The sequence below is a fragment of the Macaca thibetana genome, chromosome 4 (genome assembly GCF_024542745.1).
Source record: "Macaca thibetana thibetana isolate TM-01 chromosome 4, ASM2454274v1, whole genome shotgun sequence".
Classification (NCBI taxonomy): Eukaryota; Metazoa; Chordata; class Mammalia; order Primates; family Cercopithecidae; genus Macaca; species Macaca thibetana.
In genome coordinates, this window is record NC_065581.1 from 34,235,823 (window position 1) to 34,255,083 (window position 19,261).

Genomic DNA, 19,261 nt, shown 5'->3' on the forward strand with positions numbered 1-19,261 from the left:
ACAGGGACTAGAAGCACTTATATTCTCCCAACAAATTTGCATACATGACAAGGAAAAAACAGGCAAAAGGCAGAAAGACCTAAAGACAGGATTTATTGGGGGCCCGGTCATCACCTGGAAGTCAGAAGGCATTGAGTATCAAGGGGATCACGGCAGGAACAGGGCTCATCATGGCAGGACTGTGCTGGAGTCAGAAACTGACTCTGTGACCTGGTGCACCCACTGCAGGTATGGAAAGTTCCCCTGTTCCACAGGCAATGCAATTACCTCAGCCACTTCGTAAGGGTGCACAGAACTACAAGATAGGTGGGTGGGGGAAGGGGATTACTCAAAGATTGACCTAAAGGAAGCCACTCCCTCGCGCAAGCAAGTCCCATCCCCACAGTACACCCCCACAGTACACACCGTCACCCCATACATCTCAAAGTTCTCACCGAACAAAATCTGTCAAAGCCGGGACCAAGGAACTTTGGGTTTTAATCATCTAAGGGACAAAGATAAACATGGTTGAATCAAGGAGTGGGACTGAGTTCAGTTTCTCAGAAGAGGGGTAAGGGCTAAAGGGGTCAGGGATTGGGGAAATTTTGTTGGGTGGGGGAAATGTTTCTCACCATCAGCACCTCACTGTCTTCCTCGATCTTCCCTTTCCACTCATAGCTGAAAGGTCAGAGGGGGAGAGTTGTGAGGAGCAAAGAATTTCCCCCAGGAAAGAGGTTCCCAGTCAGCTCCTACAGTTAGGTTAACCCCCCAACTCCTATGACTCACATGGATGTAATCTGAGGGATGAGGTTGACGCAGGCTGCTAGGCGCTTCTCCACCACAGCCCTGGAGTGAAGAGACAGTCCCATTCAGAGTGCCCCATGACCCCAGTTTTTGTACTGGCAGCCCAGAGACAGGCTTGCAGAGCTGAAGAGAGGAGAAAGCGGCACTCTTCTGCCCCACCCCCAACTCTCCCTTCATGATCATCCTTTCTCGCTGAACATCGAGGTCCCTACCTGGCGATCTCCTTGGCGACCTTCTCGTTGGGGCAAGTGACAAAGGCTGCAGACACCGAGCCCGGAACGTAGCCGGAGCCGGAATCCGAGGCTGGCGAGGGCTGGGTCGGAGGGCTTCCAGAGGCCATGGTCAGCAGGGCTCGGGGTAGCAACAAAAGGCGGGAGGCCACAGGCAGCAGCGCCGGCATCCAAACAAAAGACAGGAGCAGAGAAGCCTGAGAGCAGGAGGCGAATTCGATCTCTCCTCACCAACAGCCCAGGAAATTACACCCAGGGAAGCCTCTGCTTAGATACTCAGGCTCTGCCCTCCCTCTGATGTACCCCGAAGAAGAATGCCCCTGAAGGTGAGAGAGAAACTTGGAAAAGTAAAGCAAAGGCTCATTTCACTCACACCTCAGGGGGCCAACCTCTGGGATTTGGGGTGCAGGTAGCGGTCGAGGCTTCGAGGACCGGAAGGGGCGGGACGGGGCCGGTCACTCACCACTCCGCCGAGCAGGACCGCGGGAGCCCGCCCCCTACTCATGCGGCCTACGCTGGTAGAGGAGAGTTGATCTCAGAGGCCACACGTCACACGGAGAAACAACCCCAGGAAGAGCGGCCTCTTACCTGGGTGGCAGCCACGTGATAAGAAAACAGCGCGCACCATGTGACAGTAGAAGGGGGACCACCCGCGCTTCCAGAGCCAGCCAATCCTGGCCCTCTCGTGGCGCGGTTTGCCCGCCTCCTGATGAGGGCGGAGCGATGGGAGACTTGACCAATCGACCGCTGGATCTGCAGACGTGCGCGGAAATGGCACGCCCGTTTCCGTGTGAACCCGAAACTACCACTTGCTGGCTGAGGAGAGCCGCTGCGGCGTTCCACTGTCACGTGAGGGGGCCGGTCCTCTCCGGCGGCGGCACTCAGTGAGTGACGCCAAGTGGCCAATCACAGGCCAGCCCTGCAGGCCACGTGAGGCGAGTGCTGGCTCCAGGAAAGGGGGGGGGGCCGGAGACCCCGCATAGTCGATGCGTCAGGCTGTGGTGTGGGGAATCATTCTTAAACCCCACAATGTGCCTAACCTCCCCTGCACTGTTTCCGAGGCCTTAAGGTGTGGCAGGGTCTGAGAAAGACCCTTCACCCCAACCTCAGGGGTTAAGAGAGCGCCCCCTGCCATTTTAGTTGGGACAGAGATATGCCTGGGTTTGGGAATGAACAACGGTGATCTAGAAGCCCGCTGTCCCTGCGTAGCGGGGAGTGATTAGGCAGGCATGGGCATGGCACGACAATAGCTAGGTGAGGAAAGATGCATTTTAAAACAGAGCGAGATCCTGTAAATGGGGTAGAGGATGGTGAAAATGGGGCCTAGCCATCTTAATTGAAAACCCAAAGCTTGAGACAGACTACTGAATCAGAGGGAAGGAGAACGAGGGCTGCAGGATGGGGACAGTGGTGATGGTCCTTCTGTCCCCTCTTCCCTGCCTATTCCACTCCCCAGGATTGGTCCACCTCTCAGCCTTGGGTCTCCTTTCCCTAACCCATCCCCTGAGGAGCCAGGACCTGCCCTACATAACTTCCCTGGGGCCCAAGCACATCCTGTGACCCAAAAATGGAGAGAGGGGCCAGTGAGAGGCTGAGAGGTGGGAGGAGGCGCAGAGAAAAAAGCTCTTGCCACTGCCCCCACCCAATATTTCCCCTCCCTTCAAGGTCTGAGGTCATTGGTCTGGTGGTGGGGATGCCTCGGAGTTTCCCAGGCTGACGTCAGTGTTCTACCTCTCGGAGGTTCTAGGGCAGGGAAGTGGGGAGGGGAGGTTCCCTGAGATCTCTGTCTTTGAGTCTGGAGTTTGTCTCTGAGACAGATTTCGGAGGGGTCTTTCAGTATTTGTGTGGAGATCTTTCTTAGGACTGAGTTTCCTTTTATGTTTTTGGTCTGGGGGGTTTCTATGTTTCAGGGTCTGTGGTCGCACTCTGAGGTCTTTCGAAGTCTTCTTCATGAATTTTGGGTCTCTGAGTTGTCCATCTCTGGACCAGCTGAGGTCTCTCTCTATCTCCCCTTAAATCTGGAGTGTCTCTGTCTCTGAGTTATCAGTCTCTGAGATCTGAGTCTGGGGTCCCTCTCTAGGTCTGAGTTCTCTAAGCTCTAATTCTACATCTGGCTCTTTCTGAATCTGGGCCTCATCTTTTTCTGAGTCTAGGTCTCAGGTCCTGGTCCCTGAAATCATCATCTCAGGGTCTGGAGTCTAAGATGTCTGTGGGTATGGAGAACCCTTTTGAGCCTGGATTCTCAGATTTTGATCTTGGGTTCCTCTCTCTGGGGGATCTGGGGTCGTTTTTTCCTCAAATCAGGAGTCTCTTTTCCTCTAGATTTTGGGCCTGTGTCTCAAATTAACCCACGGTGGGGGGTGGTGAAGTATCTTTCTCTGTGGGTCTAGGGTCTCTCTCTCAGGGTCTGGGGTCTGCATCTTTAGCACCTCTGTCTTTCTCTGGTGTGTTTTTGAGTCAGGGGTCTCTCTCTCTCACAATCTGGGCCTCCCCGAGTAGGGGTGGGGGCTGCAGAGTCTCTCCCTCCTCCTCCTCCTCCTGCTCTCTTAGCTCTCGCTCGCTCCCCCGCCCCCCCTCTCTCTCGGCTGCCGCTGCTGCCGTTGGCTCTTATTCTCCTCCTCCTCCTCCTCTCTCCTCCTCTCTGCTTCTCTCTGCTCCTCTCTCCTCCTCTCTCCTCCTCCTCCTCCTCCACCTCCTCCTCCTTCTCCCCCTCTTTCTCCCCCTCTTTCTCTCTTCTTTCTCCCCCGTCCCCCCGCCCCCTCCCCCCAGGCCTGATGAGCAGGTCTCGAGCCTCCATCCATCGGGGGAGCATCCCCGCGATGTCCTATGCCCCCTTCAGAGGTACGTGGTGGGGGGAGGGGGAGGGCCATATGGGGGGCAACAGGGGGAGGGGCAGGGGGCGGGGGAGAGTCGGGGCCAAGGGAGGGGAGCGGCTGAAATGGAGAGAGAGGGGAGGACCGGGAAGGCAGGGGTGGGAGCAACCGGGAAGGAGGGATTGGAGGCCAGAGGGAGAGGGGTAGATAAGGGACGGAGGGGCCAGGAAATGGGCCTTGAAAGGGGGCTGAAGGGAAAATGATGAAGGGGGAAGAAAGCGCCAGAAAGGGGTGGGAAGGTAGAAGGATTGGGTTGGGGAAAAAGCTGCAGAAATAATTTGGGGGTGGGAGCTGAGTGATGAGGAAAACATCAAGGAAATAGAGGGACAGAGTCTTGGAAGAGGGGCTAGGAGGGAGAAATGAAAACATAGGGGTGAAAAGAGAAGCCAAGAAGATGTGGGGGGAGAATTTGGTGGGGGACTCAGAGTATGGTAAGGGGTGGAAAAAGAGAGGAGGATGGAGGGAGAGAAGGGGCCAGATGGAGAGAGAGGGAGGCAGTGGGGGGTGGGGGGATGGAGGGTCCAGATGGAGGGAAGAGAGGAGAGATGGAATGGTGGGGGAGGGGAGACCAGGGCAGGGGGAGGGCCAAATTATGTGTGCTTGGTGGGGTGGCAATATAAGTAAAATTAAGTGATGGGAGTAGGGGACAGGTTAGGATCCTGCCCCAGCCTCTGACCCTCTTAAAGGCTCTTGACCAGTGAAATGTAACCTCTGGGGTCTTAATGCTGTCTTCACTTCATCACTTTTACCCCCTTCCCCCACCCCTCCAATCCTTATTTCCATTCCCCCTCCCTCCTCTGCTGTCCATCACCTATATCTTTCCCCCCATATGGTGTCCGTTCCTTATATGAGTCCCCCTTCTGTCCTTCCCCTATATCAGTCCCCTCTCTGGTGTCCATTGCCTCTCTCTATCTCTTTTCTATGTGGTCGCTCCCTTATATCTCTATCGCTTCTCTACTAGTCTGTCTTGACCCCTTGTCATAGCCCCCGCATTAGGTCTGCCTCCTTTGCTCTGACACGTCCAGTCGAGCCCTTCAGGTGTATTCCCTTGCCCCTAGGCATTTACTATCATTTCTGCCTCCTTTTCTTTTATATCTACTCCTATTATTTGTCCCCCAGACCATTCCTTGTCACCACAAGTCTGTGCCTACCCACTTTCCCTTAATACCTCAACTCTTATTATCATTTCTCTTTTCTTGTCTCCTCTACTTATTGGGGTGTTGGAGATTTGGGTTACAAAGACACAGGTTTTGATGATTAGAACAAGGGATCCCCATCTCAGCCCTTAAGAGATTTCTCATGCTAGTAAAAATTTTCCCTTTCTCAGTCATGTTCCTCTGCCTCTTGCATCTGCCTCCCAGAATCATTCTTCACCAAGTCCAGACAGTGTGTGTGTGTGTGTGTGTTTCTAGAGTTGTTCCTGAGTTCCCTGCTGCCAGGAGAAAGATGCCCTCTGAAGTCTAACCTGCCTCCCTTGGCTGCAGCCTGAACCAGCCCTTTCCCAAGATGCTTATGTGTATCAACAGATTTCTCTTCTGAGTATACCAAATGTCTAAGTGCGGTGGGCATGTTGCCAGCAATGTCTGTAGTTTCAGAGGCTAGGTATTGGTGATCTTTGTGTCTAGAGAACATTAGTTAGTCTCTGGAAATGGGTTGAGATAGAGTTTCAAAGTATTGTGGTTTCTAGATGGTGGACATTCTGAGGTGGACATTCATCGCTCACTGTGATCTGGAGGCTGGGTAAATTTGAGAGATATATTTATAGACAGAAAAGGGCTGAATTTGCAAAACTCTGCTACTCAGTGCATTCTGTTGGAATGAAGCTCAAAGACCAGTTCTCCTGCAGTATACTCATGGTTATCCCATAAAAGTGACAGAGTTTGATCTTTTTTTCCATCTAAAATCTGATACCTTAAGCTGATTTCTCTTTGCTGTCACCAATGTGACATCTCTCTTACTTCAATAGGGCCTGTGTGGCATTGGGGTTTAAAGGAGAGGCAGTTTGCAGGAAAAGCGGTATGGCAAGAACAACAGAATTGGGGAAGGAGGACCCTGGGATCATCTCAGCCATGGGTGACACTTGGTCTACTATTCTCTCTTCTGAAAGTTTTGTTCCCATCTCCAGCTCTCGTCTTTGGAGGCCCCTCTATGTCACCAGGCCTGGATATTCCATTCTTTCCCCCTGACCTCTTTCTTCCTCAGGCTCTTCACTGTGCCTTGGGAAGGCTCCTAACCTATGGAGTGGCTTCCATCCTGTCCATTGAGACTAGGTGGGGTGAGGTGGTGGGGGCAGTGTTGAATCTCTGGGCACTGAATGGGGGAAGAGATAAATTTGGTCTCTACTCGTCCAAACAAGGGCATCTTTCTCACATTCTGCCCTGGCCCCTCCACAGCCAGATGCCGACAAAAGCCATCTTCTCCTTAACACCAGAAGAACCAGAACTTTCCCTAAAGGATGAACAGGGTTGAACTAGGGGAGGAGGGCACAGAGGAGGGAGAGTTGGGAGGGGAGGCCCTCTCATGTCTCTGACTCTGTGAACAGGTAAGCTCCCTGACTTCCTCTTTTCTAGATATTTAGCCCTCTGAATCTCATGATCCCAGTGTTCCTACACACACACCCCATCCTTCTTTCCCACAGCTGTGTAGCTTTCCTCATACTCTTTTATAGAGGGATGGTGCCACCTTCCAAGTCCTTGTCTTCTGCAGCTATTTGGATGCCTTCCTCTTCCCAGATATCTGACACCAACTTCTCTGTTTTTCTCCTGCCAATTTTGTGGCATCTCCACCTTATTTTCCTGAAGTAGACGGAGAGCTCCTTCTTCTTTCTCTGCCCCCAAACGTGTACCTTCTCTGTCATATAATTCCCGTCCCTGAACCTCTGCATTTCTTCCCCCACGTCTCCAGAGCCTTCTGTGATGTGATCCTCTCCTCTTTTCCCCTATGTATAAACACTTGTCTTGTGTTCCTTTAGAGTTGCCAGGTGCGTGCGTCACTTTCAACTGTGATCTCCTAAAGGCTGGTGGGGTCCCCTTCTCACTTTGTGGACTCTCTTCTTGCCATTTTAGGCCTCTGCTTCCAAATACATAGAGCCTCCCTTACTGTTTCTGTGTATCTCTGTCCCCCAGATGTACGGGGACCCTCTATGCACCGAACCCAATATGTTCATTCCCCGTATGATCGTCCTGGTTGGAACCCTCGGTTCTGCATCATCTCGGGGAACCAGCTGCTCATGCTGGATGAGGATGAGGTGAGTGGGGTGAGAAGGCTGGGGAAAGGCATGTGGGAGAATGGGGAGAATCCTCATTAGTAAAGGGGAGAGAGACACAAAGAAGGCACACAAAGAAAAAGCATTTGCAAATGGCAGGAGGGTGGCCACTGAGACTTGGGTTGGAGTGTGACAAGAGGGGTAGTCATCCTCTCACTTTGGGAAGGGAGTCTTTGAGGGTTATGAACTGTGTTGGGGAGGAGATGTGTCTGAAGATTTTGGGGTGGGGAGGCTCCTGTTTTCATACTGTCCATATTGTAGGATAGGTTAGAATGGGGAAGGGGAACTGAAAGGTTTGGAGAAGGGGTGAAGACATGGAAAGCCCTCCCTACCAAAGTAATCTTCAGGACCCCTCTCTGCTTTGCCCACTGAGCAAGACTCCCAGTCCTTTCTCCATCAGGGGGCAGAGTGCAAGGAGGAGAAATTGCAGGACCCAGAGAAAAGGCAGGGGATAGAGGAGGTTTTCAGTAGCTGAAGGGTAATAGGAGAGAAGACTGAGGTCAGTGGATCTTGGCATGATGGGGGTGAAGACTGGGAAGGTGACTGAGATCAAGGTTTAGAGAGACACTGAGAGGGATTCTGCAAGGGAATGGTTGGACATCAGGAAGGAATATAAGGGAGGGGAACTGGGAGTATGTGGAGTTATCTAAAGGAGTAGGAGTGGAGTAGGGGCAGGGACTAGCCAGAGTAAAGGAGATGAAATGGACAGAGGCCTCTTATGGAAGGTGGTGGCCAGGTATGGAGATCTGAGAGCCAGGGGAGTGTGGGTTCTGATTTGGGAGCTGGGTCAGTAGGAGTGTCCATCGGAGGAAATAGAGGATGAAAACTGGAAGGATACCCCATAAGTGTGAGTCAGGGAATGGGGGTGATTTGGGGGACAAGCTTTAAAGAATGGTAGGGTAGCCTGGAAAACCAAATGTGATGAGAAATGGGCCCTGAAAGTTGTTGGGAATGGTGTGATGAGGAAGGGTTAGAATTCGAGTCAGGGCTAACTACAGTGTCAAGGGACCTGTGGGGGCAGGTGAGAGTGTGGAGAGATGGCTGGGTAGACAGCTTCCAGGCCACAGAGTAAAGTAGAGGTGTTAAGGAGAGGATACAGTGACTTTGAAAGGGGAGGTGGTTTGGGGAGTCTAAGTTTTGGACACCATTGGGAGAGATTTGAGTGACTGTGGTCAAACCCCTCGATGAAGGTTTGGAGTCCGTAGGAGAAATGGGGGAAACTGGAACCAAGAGTGGGGACTGTTATAGGGATGAAGAGGGAAGACCATGGATTGGGGTAATGAAGGAATGACAGAGATAGGGACAGATTGAAGGGACCAGTGGCCAGCAAGCTGAGGGGCAATTGGAATGGCCAGTCTGGAGTAGGAAGGGCATGTGTGTGGGAGGGGGAGTAGATGGAACTGGGAAAATGAGCAGCCTGAACAGACACAGGGAGTTGCAATTGGATGGGTGGTGGAACTGGGGCTGGGAGATAGTGAGGGGTCTGTTCCTGTGGCTCTTGGTAGAGGTGGAGGAGACTGCAGGGGTGGAGGTGTATGGAGATAGGGATGGAGGTGGACAGGGGGAGTGGGGTGTGAAGCTTAGGGAAAGGTGATGGCTGAGGGGAAGAAGGGAACTGAGAAATGTTGGGTCGGGTGATGGAAGGAGATGAAAGGTGGGGGAAGGTGACCAGGCCCTCTGGGGGGAGGGGAGGTTGGGTCCCAGTCTGGCCGCAAGCCGGGCCGTGGGAGGGAGACAAGCTGTGGATCCTGATTATAAATGCAGCTTCTGCTACCCCCGTGACAGGCTCGGAGGGAGAGAAGGGGGTAAGGGAGGTGGGAGGTTGGGAGGAAAGCAGGGAGAATGGAGGAACTGAAGGTCAAGGGAAAACTGGATTCAGGAAGTAGCTAACTTCTGAGGAGTTGCAGAAGAGCTGAGTAGGGTTTGGGAGAATTCTCAGGAAGGTGTTTCAAGACAAATGGAGGGAGAAAAGAGGGTGGGACGGGAAGGAATGAGAGAGAGAGACTGGGGGAGAGAAGGGAGAGATCCAGTCACCAAGTGTGGAGGGGCCGGGGCAGAAGGTGGGCAGGCTGAGGGGGGAAAGGGAGGCCCGCCCTTCCTGGGAGGGGGCGGAGGGGGGTAGAGGGAGGGGAAGGGCGGCGTGGGCCAGGGAGGTCTGAGACACCCCCACCTCCCCTAGATACACCCGCTACTGATCCGGGACCGGAGGAGCGAGTCCAGTCGCAACAAACTGCTGAGACGCACAGTCTCCGTGCCGGTGGAGGGGCGTCCCCACGGCGAGCATGGTACGGCGGCCGAGCAGGCTCTCATGCCCCGGACAGGCGAGGGGAGAGGGCTGAAGGTGGACGGGGCTGGCGGGGCGGGGGCGTCGGGGAGCTGCGGGAGCTGGCCGGGGGCGGGAGAAGGTGGAGACAAAGTCTCGCTTCCCGAGGGGAGATGGCGCCCTCCTCTGGAAGGTGGAGCGGGACAGGGGCTGTGGGTGAGAGGCCCCTGTAGGTCCTCGCTCGGCTTCGCTCCCTTTCTCCTCTCCAGCAATGAAGTTTGACTATTTTCCTGGTGCTTGTAAAAATAGTCTCCTTAGATCTTTAGCTTCCAGTCCATGTGTTCCTGCCCCTGCCCCTCCCAGCCCCTGGTCTGGGATCTTGGAAAGAATGACCTAGTTCCTGCCCTCCCCCCAGACCTCTGCCCCACCCCTATGCTCCTGATTCTTCTTCCGGACCTTCAGTCCTTGAGGTCTCCTTTTCTTGCCCCCTTTTTTTCTTCTTTCATCAGCTGCTTCTATTTTCTGCAATTGTATCACCCCCTTTCTCTTTCCTCCCTGATTTCTCTTATTTTCTGTACCCTTCTTGATTACCCCGTCCCTCCCCTCTGCTCCCGGCGAAAGTCCATCAGACTCCCATCTCATCTCCTTTCTGTCTGTAGAGCTATCTGCTCGGTCTGTCTCTCCAACTCTCTCCCTCTCTCCATCTGTCTCTTCCCCTCCCTCCCCCTTTCTGCCCCCCCCAACCCCCTCTTTAGTCATTTAAAAAAAGATTTTTGTCTTCCTGAGAAGTTCGCTTAAAAGGTTTCCATGGGAACAGTGAGGGGAGATGAAGGCAGAGAACAGAGATCTGCAGCCAAGGTGCAGAGAGACGCCCTCAGCCCCCGGAAACCCCCTCGTCACTGCCCCCTTCCACTGCATTTCCCTTCCCGGACCCAGCGATCCAGGTTCCCCATTCCTCCAACCCCCGGGTGACCCCTTTTTCCCACCAGCTCCCCCTCCCCTCAGGAATTCAGGCTACCAGTTTCTTTCCCTTAGAGAGCCGGTGACCTGTCCCCATCCGTTGGCTCCTTCCAGCCTTCTGCTAGGTCCAGGCCCTACTAGCCTTGTGGGCCGGTTTGGAGACCTTGGGTGGGTGGGTGGGTGGGTGGTCAGGGATGTGTGTCATTGTCATGGAAACCCCATACCATGGGGGTGTGTGGGTAGCACATCTCTGTGAGGCAAAGTCAGGTGGTGGTGGAGTGTATACAGAGAATGTGTGTGATGTCTGTCACATCTGTGTGTGTATGTATATGTGTGTATGTCATGTTCGTGTCTGGGGAAGATGTGTGTGTTTGTGTGCACGTGTGTATACCTGCGTTTCCAGGCCAGAATGGTCACATGCTCACAGAGCATGTTTATCATGTGTCCTGTGGTTGGCAGATCTGCCCACTTATTTCCCATCTTTCTTCTCCTTATCCTGAGTCCTCAGGGTCTAGGGGTCTCTGGCGGGGGTCTCCCGTGTGTTTTGGGTGGGGACACCGTGTGTGTTTGGAGTTGAGGTGGCACGTGGAGGTTGCTGTATTGGGGTTCACTAGGGGCTGGGAGGGGTTCCAGGGGCATATGTATTTGGGGGGAGGGCTTAGTGAAAGTTGATAGGGGGTGAACATTCAGGGTCTTCAGGGAAACATGGAATGTGTAAAGGGCATAGAGGATGTGCAGTGGACACGGGTCGTTGGAACCTTGGGGACTTGGCTATGCAAAGGTGTTTGCTGAGGCTGTGGACTCTCCAGCCCGGGAGAGGTCGCCGGACCTTTGAGGGGCATTGGAATCCAGGGCTCCTCCTCTGCTGGGTGGAGCCGCGAACCCTCGTTCTCTCCGCGGTTTTGTGTGTGTGGGGGGGTCCTGCTCAGGAGGGGATGGTGGGTGGCCTGGTTTGTTTTGGGGGTCCCCTTGCCCCCCTCCCCCGTCTCTCTCGCGCTGTCTCCGGGCGACGGGGCTCGTGACAGAGGCGGCCACGGCAGCAGCGGTCGCCTAGCAACGGCGGCGGGGCCCGGGCAACGGCGGCAGCGGCGGGAGCGGCGGCGGAGGGAGCCGTTCCCGCGGCCGTCACCGCGCGGCCGTCCCGGCCGTCCCGGGCCCCGCCGCCGCCCTCACCGCGCCGGGCGGCGCGAGCCGGGCCGTACCGCCCCCTCTCACTCCGCACCCCGCCCTTCCCCCGCGCAGGGGCGGGGCCCCTCCCCCACTGGGGACACCCCTGACCCCCCCCCCGGGGGGGCGGTGCGAGGTAAGGGCGGGGCCAGGCGGTCTAGGAGCGCGCGTGGGGGGGGGAGGCCGCCGCGCGCGTGGGGCGGGGGCGCGCGTGTGCGTGGGCGCGGGGAGGGGGGTGGGGAAGCCGCGGTGGCGGCGGCGGCGGCGGCGGCAGCTGCTCCCTCCGCATGTTCTCGCTGCATCTTCCGAGTGGGGGGAGTTATGGTAACCGGAGGGGGACAGCGGAGGTCGGGAGGGTCGGGGACCGGCCTCGTGCGGACAGGGTCTTGAGCACGCGGGGGCGGCCGGTGTGTGTGCGATCTTGGAGCCCCTGGTGGAAGGGGCAGCCCGTGTGTCCGCATGTGTGTTCGTGCCCATGCTCGTGTCTCCTGTGTGTCGGTACCATGTGCACACGGGGGCCCAGTTCCTCGTGCACACATGTGCAGCCAGCCTTGTGCAAGTGTGTCCTGTCTTATCCTGCCTCTGCCTGTTTCCTGCCTAGGGGGCTGTTGGGCCAGCCATGGGCTTGCGGGGCAGTTCGTGGCCATGCTGGTCCATGTCACCTCTGACCCTGAGCATGCATATCCCTGGCTGGGGCTCACCTCCTGTCAGCCTTCTGTGTGTGGGAATGTGTGGCCCTATGAGCAGGATTTTCTGTGTCCCTGGTGGCAGGTGTGTGTCTTTGCATGTGTGTTCCAGCACTGGCCTGAGTATCTGTGTCAGTCCCAGCATGGGTGTCCAGGGCGTGTCTGGATGTGGGTGGTGTGGCGGGGGGGAGTGTGTGAATGTGTTCCTTGGAATCCTACTGTGTATGAAACACCTTTGGGCCGGGCAGGTGTAAGCCCTGCTTGGTCAGTAAGTGGGGACAGAAAAGCTCAAAAAGGGAAGAAATGGGGTAAAGAGGAAAAGTGGGGAGGGAATAGGAGCGAAGGAATGAGAGAGGCTTGAAGAAGAGAGCAGAGAGCAGGCCAGGGAGAAATAGCTGGAGAATGGGAATGTGGGAGAAAGCCGAGCCAGACTTAGGAGAGAACAGGGGATAAGAGCTTAAGATGGGGAACTGGATAGAGATAGTGGGAAAAGAAGGGGTCTGGGAGCTGGGAAGGCAGTGGGGAGGAGAGAGTCAGGCCTTCTGGTAAAGTCATCTCTGAAAGAAGAAAGGGAAGAAGATGGGAGAAGGCACTGGATTCTTGTAGGCCTTGTAGGATCAGGCTTGGTTTTGGATCAGGGAAGGCCACTCAGGCATACGGGCTGGCTCACAGTGAGGCCTGTCATGGCAGGGACTGTCATTAGAGGTTCATATGCCCAGCACAGAGCTCTGTCTCCCATTTCTCTGCTCTGTGTCCAACCCTGTTCTTCGCCCTTCTCTGGCAACCTCCCTCCCCTGGCTCCCCTTGAGAGCTGCCAGCTGGGTGTGGAGAGGAAGAAAGGCCAAGGAAAGGTTAGGGATTTGGAGGGCAGGGGGAGATTCTGTGGGTGATGGCAAGATTAGAGATGTTGGAGGGGCAGGAGTCCAAGCCCTTGCTGTGTGTGTGAGTGCCATTGTGTGTGTACACAGGGTGTGTACATGTGTGGGTGTGTGCACAATGCCTGTGTTACGGGTTTGTGTAGGTGGCTGTTATGTGTGTGCATGCGTGTATACATCGTGCAGGCATGGGACATGGAGACCCAGGATCACAGTTTATGCTTTTCAGGTTTGCTGTGTGTGTGTATACATGGGTGTGTGTTATTTTCTCTGTACATGTCACTGCATGCAGCACTAATAACAGGATGTTCAGTGTTTCTGTCACTCTGTCCCCCTTTCCTCTGTGTTTCTGCTATTCTTTTCCTGCGGCAACAAAAGTCTTTAATAAGCGTACATGTATGTGGCCTCTGTGTTCCTGTGACTTATGAGTGAGTTCATGGATCTTAATTCTTGATAATACGTGTAAGGTTATATTACTTCCAAGAACCAAGCAAACCAATTAGCAAATTTGTTCTTCTGTTAATGCTTTAGTTCCAAAGCAGAATTTTAATGCATTTAAAGTTAGACTTTATGCCTTTATTAGATGAGCTTGCACATGAAAATAATGGCTGAGCTTGGTTCCCTGAAATGAGAGTGAGGCAGCCATACCTGAGAAATGCAGAAAAATGTTACTAGGGAAGAGATATCCTGAACCATTGGATGCACTGCTTAGTGTGTGCCAGAAGGATAATTAACACATTTGCTCCTGGTTTTTCTTTACTCCGGTGGCAATCTTGGATGCCTGTGTTAGAGTGAGAGAAGGGCTGGGGGAGGAGAGGGGGTTGTCCTGAGACAGAGCGGATATGGTTGTACTTTTCACGTGAATGAAAGGATGTTTGTGCTTCTGAGATATGGGGATACCTTTCTGTGGTCAGGATCATGGTGTACTCAAGCATGTATTTCAGGGGTTAAACTGGAATTCCCCTGCATGAGGATATGCGCGTCTTAGGGTTATAGGTCCATTTCTGTAGTGTGCTGTCCACATGATTGCCCAAGAGACTTGGGCCACAAAGTCCACACGAGCAGCTCTCATGTGGGTAACTGGGTTCAAGTATGTACTCCCTTGTTGTAGTACTCACATATGTCAAAGCATGTATCCTGTGGGGTGTGTGGGCCTTAGGGTCTCAGAATGTGGATCCGTGCTATGCCCGTGCTCACAGTTGTCTGTATGTCTCAAAAGCACATAGATCCCCAGTTATTTTTTTGTATTGTGGTTCTCATATACACGTACCACTACAGCTCAGTGTATGTTTCTGTACTATACACCTGTTCCTGAGGGAGTGATAGGGTTCTCGTGTCATGGGGTCCACCACCTGGGTTTTACAGGTAAAGGGGAGCTGGGGACTGATTCTAGGGCAGTTTGCAGGCAATTTGCAATTCTGGAAGCAGACAGTGAAAATATAATTGTGGTCCTCCCTTGTTCTGTTCTGGAACCTAGAGGGTTAACAGGCAGCTCTTCCGGTCCACCCCCCTCCTTCCAGCCTGTAGCTTCTTGTTGCCGTGGAGATGCTGGCCCCGCCCCTGATGCAGCACCTGCCCCCCCATTGGCTGCAGTGGTGACTGTGGGGCTGAGGGGGGAGCCCAGGCCTGGGCAGCCATTCTGGAGCTGGAGCCGGAGCTTGGCATCCCCCCACTTACATTCTCTTCCAGCCCCTCGGCCCCTCTAAATTCCCTTGTAGCCGAGCCTCAGCTTCCTTTTTCAGAGCTTGCCATCCCTCTAGGCTCTTGGCAGGCTGAGCTGCATCCGCATTCACCTCCCCTCCTCCTCCTCTCCCTGCCCTTACTTGGGAGTCCCCAGAACCCCCACTGCCCATCCTTCCTGTTCCCTGCCCACTCCCCTGCATTCTTTGCTTTTCCCCTCCCCCACCTTCTGAGCCCCTGCCACTGCAGTGCACGTGGAACCGGCTCCTTCTCCCCTCCCCCCACCTGCCCCTTCCTTGGATTTTCTGTCCCCGGCTTCTCCCCCTGCTACTCTTCACAGGTCTCTTCCAAGACCTTCCCCTCCAGTCCAGGGAGGGGGTCATGGGAGGCAGCCCTGGCCCTCCAGACAGACAGGGGTTCCAGGAGGTGGGGGGCAGATGGAAGATGTGTCCAGCAGGGGGAAGAGGAAAGCCTGCCTATGGGCAATGACCTTTAACCCATCTTTCCCCCCAGCTGGCCCCTTCTGGGGTGGGTGGGCACCAGGGACCTAGCCTCCCTGGATCTTTGGTGTCCTTCATTACTGGGGTTTTACTGACCCTCTCAGCCATGCCCCCCTGCTGACTGCTAGCCCCAGTCATGGGCCTAAGGCCTCCCACCCCATCCCCCTCAGGGGGCTCCTGCTCAGGTTCCTTGCCCCCTCCTTCCCGCTGCCAGCCTCTCCGCCGTCGCTGCTCTTCCTGCTGCTTTCCGGGGGGTAGGTGAGGCCGGAGCTGAAGGGCAGAGGGAGGTGGGGGCATGCACTGGGGTCAGGGGTGGGAACCTGGGTTAACAGCTTCCCTCCTGGCCCCCTCCCCAACTTCCCTTCTGGCCCTTTTCTCCCCTCCAGAATACCACTTGGGTCGCTCGAGGAGGAAGAGTGTCCCAGGGGGGAAGCAGTACAGCATGGAGGGCGCCCCTGCTGCGCCCTTCCGGCCCTCGGTGAGTGGTGCCTACCAGATGTGGCTCAGCTGGGCCCCCTCCCCTGAGCCCCAACTCGGGCCCTAGGAGTCTGAGAAAGAGGGCAGGAGGGGGAAAGAGGGAGTGAGATTGAGAAAAAGAGTGTGTGTGTGTGTGTGTGTGTGTGTGTGTGTGTGTGTGTGTGTGTGTGTGTGTGTGTGTGTGTGTGTGTCTCCCCACCTCTTTGGTTTCCCCCTTCTTGGCTCTGCCCCTCTGCTTCTGAGACCAGCCCTCCCACTTTCTCCAAGCTCTGTGTGTGTGTGTGTGTGTGTGTGTGTGTGTGTGTGTGTGTGCACGCGTGCTTGCACTGTACCTGTGGGAGCAAGGAAGACAAACTGGTATTAGGGTTCCTATCCCCCTTTCCTCGCCTCTGGAGACTTCCCTTTTCCCCATCCCACTTTCATCCAGGGACTATCTACCAGCTGAGGGATGAGTAGGTAGAACTGACCCTGCCCCAACACACCCCATCCCCATTTCCCCCCCAGCAAGGCTTCCTGAGCCGACGGCTAAAAAGCTCCATCAAACGAACGAAGTCACAACCCAAACTTGACCGGACCAGCAGCTTTCGCCAGATCCTGCCTCGATTCCGAAGTGCTGACCATGACCGGTACAGGGGCTGGAGCATGTGGGATGAGATCAATGTAATGTAGGGTCTCTTGTGTGAGATGCAGAGGGAGGGGGTTATCTGTGTGCAAAGGTTGAAGGATTCAACTCAAGTTGGTTGGGGGATGTCACGGGGCAGGGGACAGAACAGAAAATAACTAGAATAGGGATCTGTGAGTAGCAGGAGAGGGGTAGGGTGGCAGAGAGAAGACAGAGAGGCTGGAAAGGGAATGAAGGTGAAGCCAAGTAGTGACTCCTCAGGGACTACTCAGGCCAAGAAGGATGGGCTCTAGCCCAGGATCAAAGGAGCTGTACAGGAGGAGAGTGACCCTGGAGGAGCGTTTAAGGAATGCAGGGAAGGGGTTGGTAGGTCAGTGAGCAATAGGCTCTAGGTGGAAGGGTGTCAGGGAAGGTCAGGAAATACAGGGCAGCAGGTTGGAGCGGGGCTGGGGGTGGCTGAATGAATGGATGATGGCTAGGGCTCAAGGACCTCATCAGTGAAGGAAGAGACAGTATAGAGCATGGCAGAGAAGGGGAGTCTGGGACAGGTGTGCAGGGTGACAGAATGGGGAGCAATCCATGGACTGAGGCATGAAGAAGCAGCCTGTAGAGACGTCCAGAAGGCAGTGGCCCTGAGGCCAGGCTGAAGGAGACCTCCACTGTTTGCCTTTGTTGTCTGCCATTTGGGGTTCCTATCTGGGTTTCCCCCTCACCCAGTCACTCCCTAGGGAGAACCATGCCCTCCCTTTCCACCACGTCTGGCCACCCACAGGATTGGGCAGGTAGGGAGGTTGGGATAAAGTGAGTTACACCTTTCCCTGCCCCCCTCCCATGTTGCCAGAGCTGGATTTGGGGCCGGCAGGGGGTGAGGGCATGGTATTCCTGGCCGCGGGGGCGGGGGGGGCCCGGGGGGGCCGGGGGAGCGTCGCGCTGACGGCAGCCAGAGCCTGCGATGACGGGGCTGCTATAAATAACTTCTTGGAGGCTCCCACACCCGAGCTCCCCTCCCGCTTTCCCACTGCTCTCTACTCTTCATCCCCTGCCCATCTCCATACCGCTTGCTATCCTACCCCTCATTATTCCATGCCCCCAGTCCCCTTTATCTTCTGCCCTCCTGCAGTGATTTTTTTGCATTCCATCCCCTCTTAGCCCCCACCCCGGTTCTCCTGGCCACCTCTCCAGTTGGCCCTCCTCCTCTTCTCCTGTCCTCTGTCTTGCTGCACATACCTTTGTCTTCCCCTTTCTCCTTGCCCTACCTTCTCTTCTTCCCTAGTCCCCATATTCTGTCTTTTATCCTCATTCAGCTCTTTTTTGCCCTTAGCTTTCTCCTGTTTCATATGCTTTTCCCTCACTCTTTCCCCTGGTTCTGCTAAAACTTGTCCTCTTATGCTATGTTCATTCATTCTTTGAATCATTAAATGTTTATTAGGCACTTTTTGAATCATTAAATGTTTATTAGGTACTAGCTGTGTGCCAGGCCCAGGCTAGACATATCTCTTTTCTGTGCCATCACTTCTTCCACTTTTTCCTTTATACTGAGGCTCTGGTTTCTGGGGTTACCTGGAGGTACTACCTAGAAGTGCCCCAGGCCCACTTTGTTCTCTCCTTTTTTTTTTCTTTTCTGCCATGGTCCATTTCTGGGTTGAGATATTTCTAGGTATCCCCAGTCCTCACAATCCCTTAGGTGTGAGATGGTTGGAGTTTCTTTTTTTTTTTCCTTTTTTTAAAAATAGAGATAGGGTCTCACTGTGTTGCCCAGACTGGTCTCGAACTTCTGGGCTCAAGTGACCCTCCCACCTCGGCCTTTGAAAGTGTTGGGATTACAGGCGTGAGCCACCAGGCCCAGCTGGAGCAGGGGAGTTCCTTAAAGGATTCTCATTTCTCTCACATCCCTCATGTCCTTCCTGAGATAGGCAGGGTTTCTTTCAGTGCCTGTCTGGGAAGGGTGTTCAGGGGGCCTTCTCTCCAAGTCTCCATCCTGGAACAGACTGATGGTGCAGGATCCCTATGTGTCTAAGAAGAGTAGTGGGGCCGGGCGTGGTGGCTCATGCCTGTAATCCCAGCACTTTGGAAGGCTGAATCACGTGAGGTCAGGAGTTTAAGACCAGCCTGACCAACAGGGTGAAACCGTGTCTCAACTAAAAATACAAAAAAAAAAAAAAAAAAAAAAAAAAAAAACAATTAGCTGGGTGTACTGAGGCAGGAGAATCGCTTGAGCCCAGGAGGCAGAAGTTGCAGCGAGCCGAGATCACACCACTGTACTCCAGCCTGGGCAACAGAGCAAGACTCTGTCTCAAAAAAAAAAAAAAAAAAAAAAAAAGAGTGGGGGGCCCTGATCCCCGCCTCTCCTCAACCTCCTGCTTGCCAGGGCCCGGCTGATGCAAAGCTTTAAGGAGTCGCACTCTCATGAGTCCTTGCTGAGTCCTAGCAGTGCAGCTGAGGCATTGGAGCTCAACTTGGATGAAGATTCCATTATCAAGCCAGTGCACAGCTCCATCCTGGGCCAGGAGTTCTGTTTTGAGGTACTGGGTCTAGTGGGCTGGGGAGGGCCAAAGGAAAGGGGCAATGGAAGGTGGGGGGCAGAGAGGTCTAGAGAAAGTGGCACAGGTGGGGACATCAAGGAAACAAACTTTTGGGACTGGAAGAAAGGAGGATAGGCCAGGGAGGAAGAGAAAGTAGCAGAGTCTCCTTCCCTTTGTAGCCCTTTCCCTCAACTCCACACTCCTTTCTAGGTAACAACTTCATCAGGAACAAAATGCTTTGCCTGTCGGTCTGCAGCCGAAAGAGACAAATGGATTGAGAATCTGCAGCGGGCAGTAAAGCCCAACAAGGTATTGGGGAATAAAGGGGACATAACCTGTGCAGGGCAAAGGTTGTGCC

At 54.5% G+C, this 19,261-nt stretch overlaps 2 protein-coding genes across 20 annotated transcripts in view; one reads left to right on the forward strand and one right to left on the reverse strand.

Annotated features, from left to right (window-relative positions):
- Nucleotides 1-76: 76 nt before the first annotated feature.
- Nucleotides 77-19,261, reverse strand: part of CUTA (cutA divalent cation tolerance homolog) — a 162,139-nt gene continuing 142,954 nt past the window's right edge. For 2 of the 7 annotated variants that reach the window (XM_050787846.1, XM_050787845.1), the window contains exons 2-7: nt 1,387-1,447; nt 996-1,210; nt 766-825; nt 612-657; nt 435-484; nt 77-295 (exon numbers count right to left, since the gene is read on the reverse strand). In XM_050787846.1, coding sequence (XP_050643803.1) covers nt 169-295; nt 435-484; nt 612-657; nt 766-825; nt 996-1,183 — 471 coding nt within the window. In that variant the 5' untranslated portion in view covers nt 1,184-1,210; nt 1,387-1,447 and the 3' untranslated portion in view covers nt 77-168. Of the gene's footprint in view, nt 296-434; nt 485-611; nt 658-765; nt 826-995; nt 1,211-1,386; nt 1,569-1,601; nt 1,850-17,738; nt 17,749-19,261 lie in introns of those variants that run through there. The other 5 variants (XM_050787844.1, XM_050787842.1, XM_050787841.1 and 2 more) reach the window with 5 other exon arrangements.
- The window catches only part of SYNGAP1 (synaptic Ras GTPase activating protein 1), a 33,731-nt gene continuing 18,056 nt past the window's right edge, over nt 3,587-19,261 (forward strand). For 8 of the 13 annotated variants that reach the window (XR_007725013.1, XR_007725011.1, XR_007725012.1 and 5 more), the window contains exons 1-7: nt 3,598-3,854; nt 7,012-7,133; nt 9,331-9,436; nt 15,669-15,760; nt 16,264-16,385; nt 18,750-18,903; nt 19,114-19,212. Coding sequence is in view for 9 of the 13 variants with exons in the window: in XM_050787546.1 (XP_050643503.1) it covers nt 3,788-3,854; nt 7,012-7,133; nt 9,331-9,436; nt 15,669-15,760; nt 16,264-16,385; nt 18,750-18,903; nt 19,114-19,212 (762 nt within the window). In the remaining 4 variants the exon portion in view is untranslated. Of the gene's footprint in view, nt 3,855-7,011; nt 7,134-9,330; nt 9,437-11,600; nt 11,678-11,763; nt 11,866-14,687; nt 15,541-15,668; nt 15,761-16,263; nt 16,386-18,749; nt 18,904-19,113; nt 19,213-19,261 lie in introns of those variants that run through there. The other 5 variants (XM_050787544.1, XM_050787552.1, XM_050787551.1 and 2 more) reach the window with 5 other exon arrangements.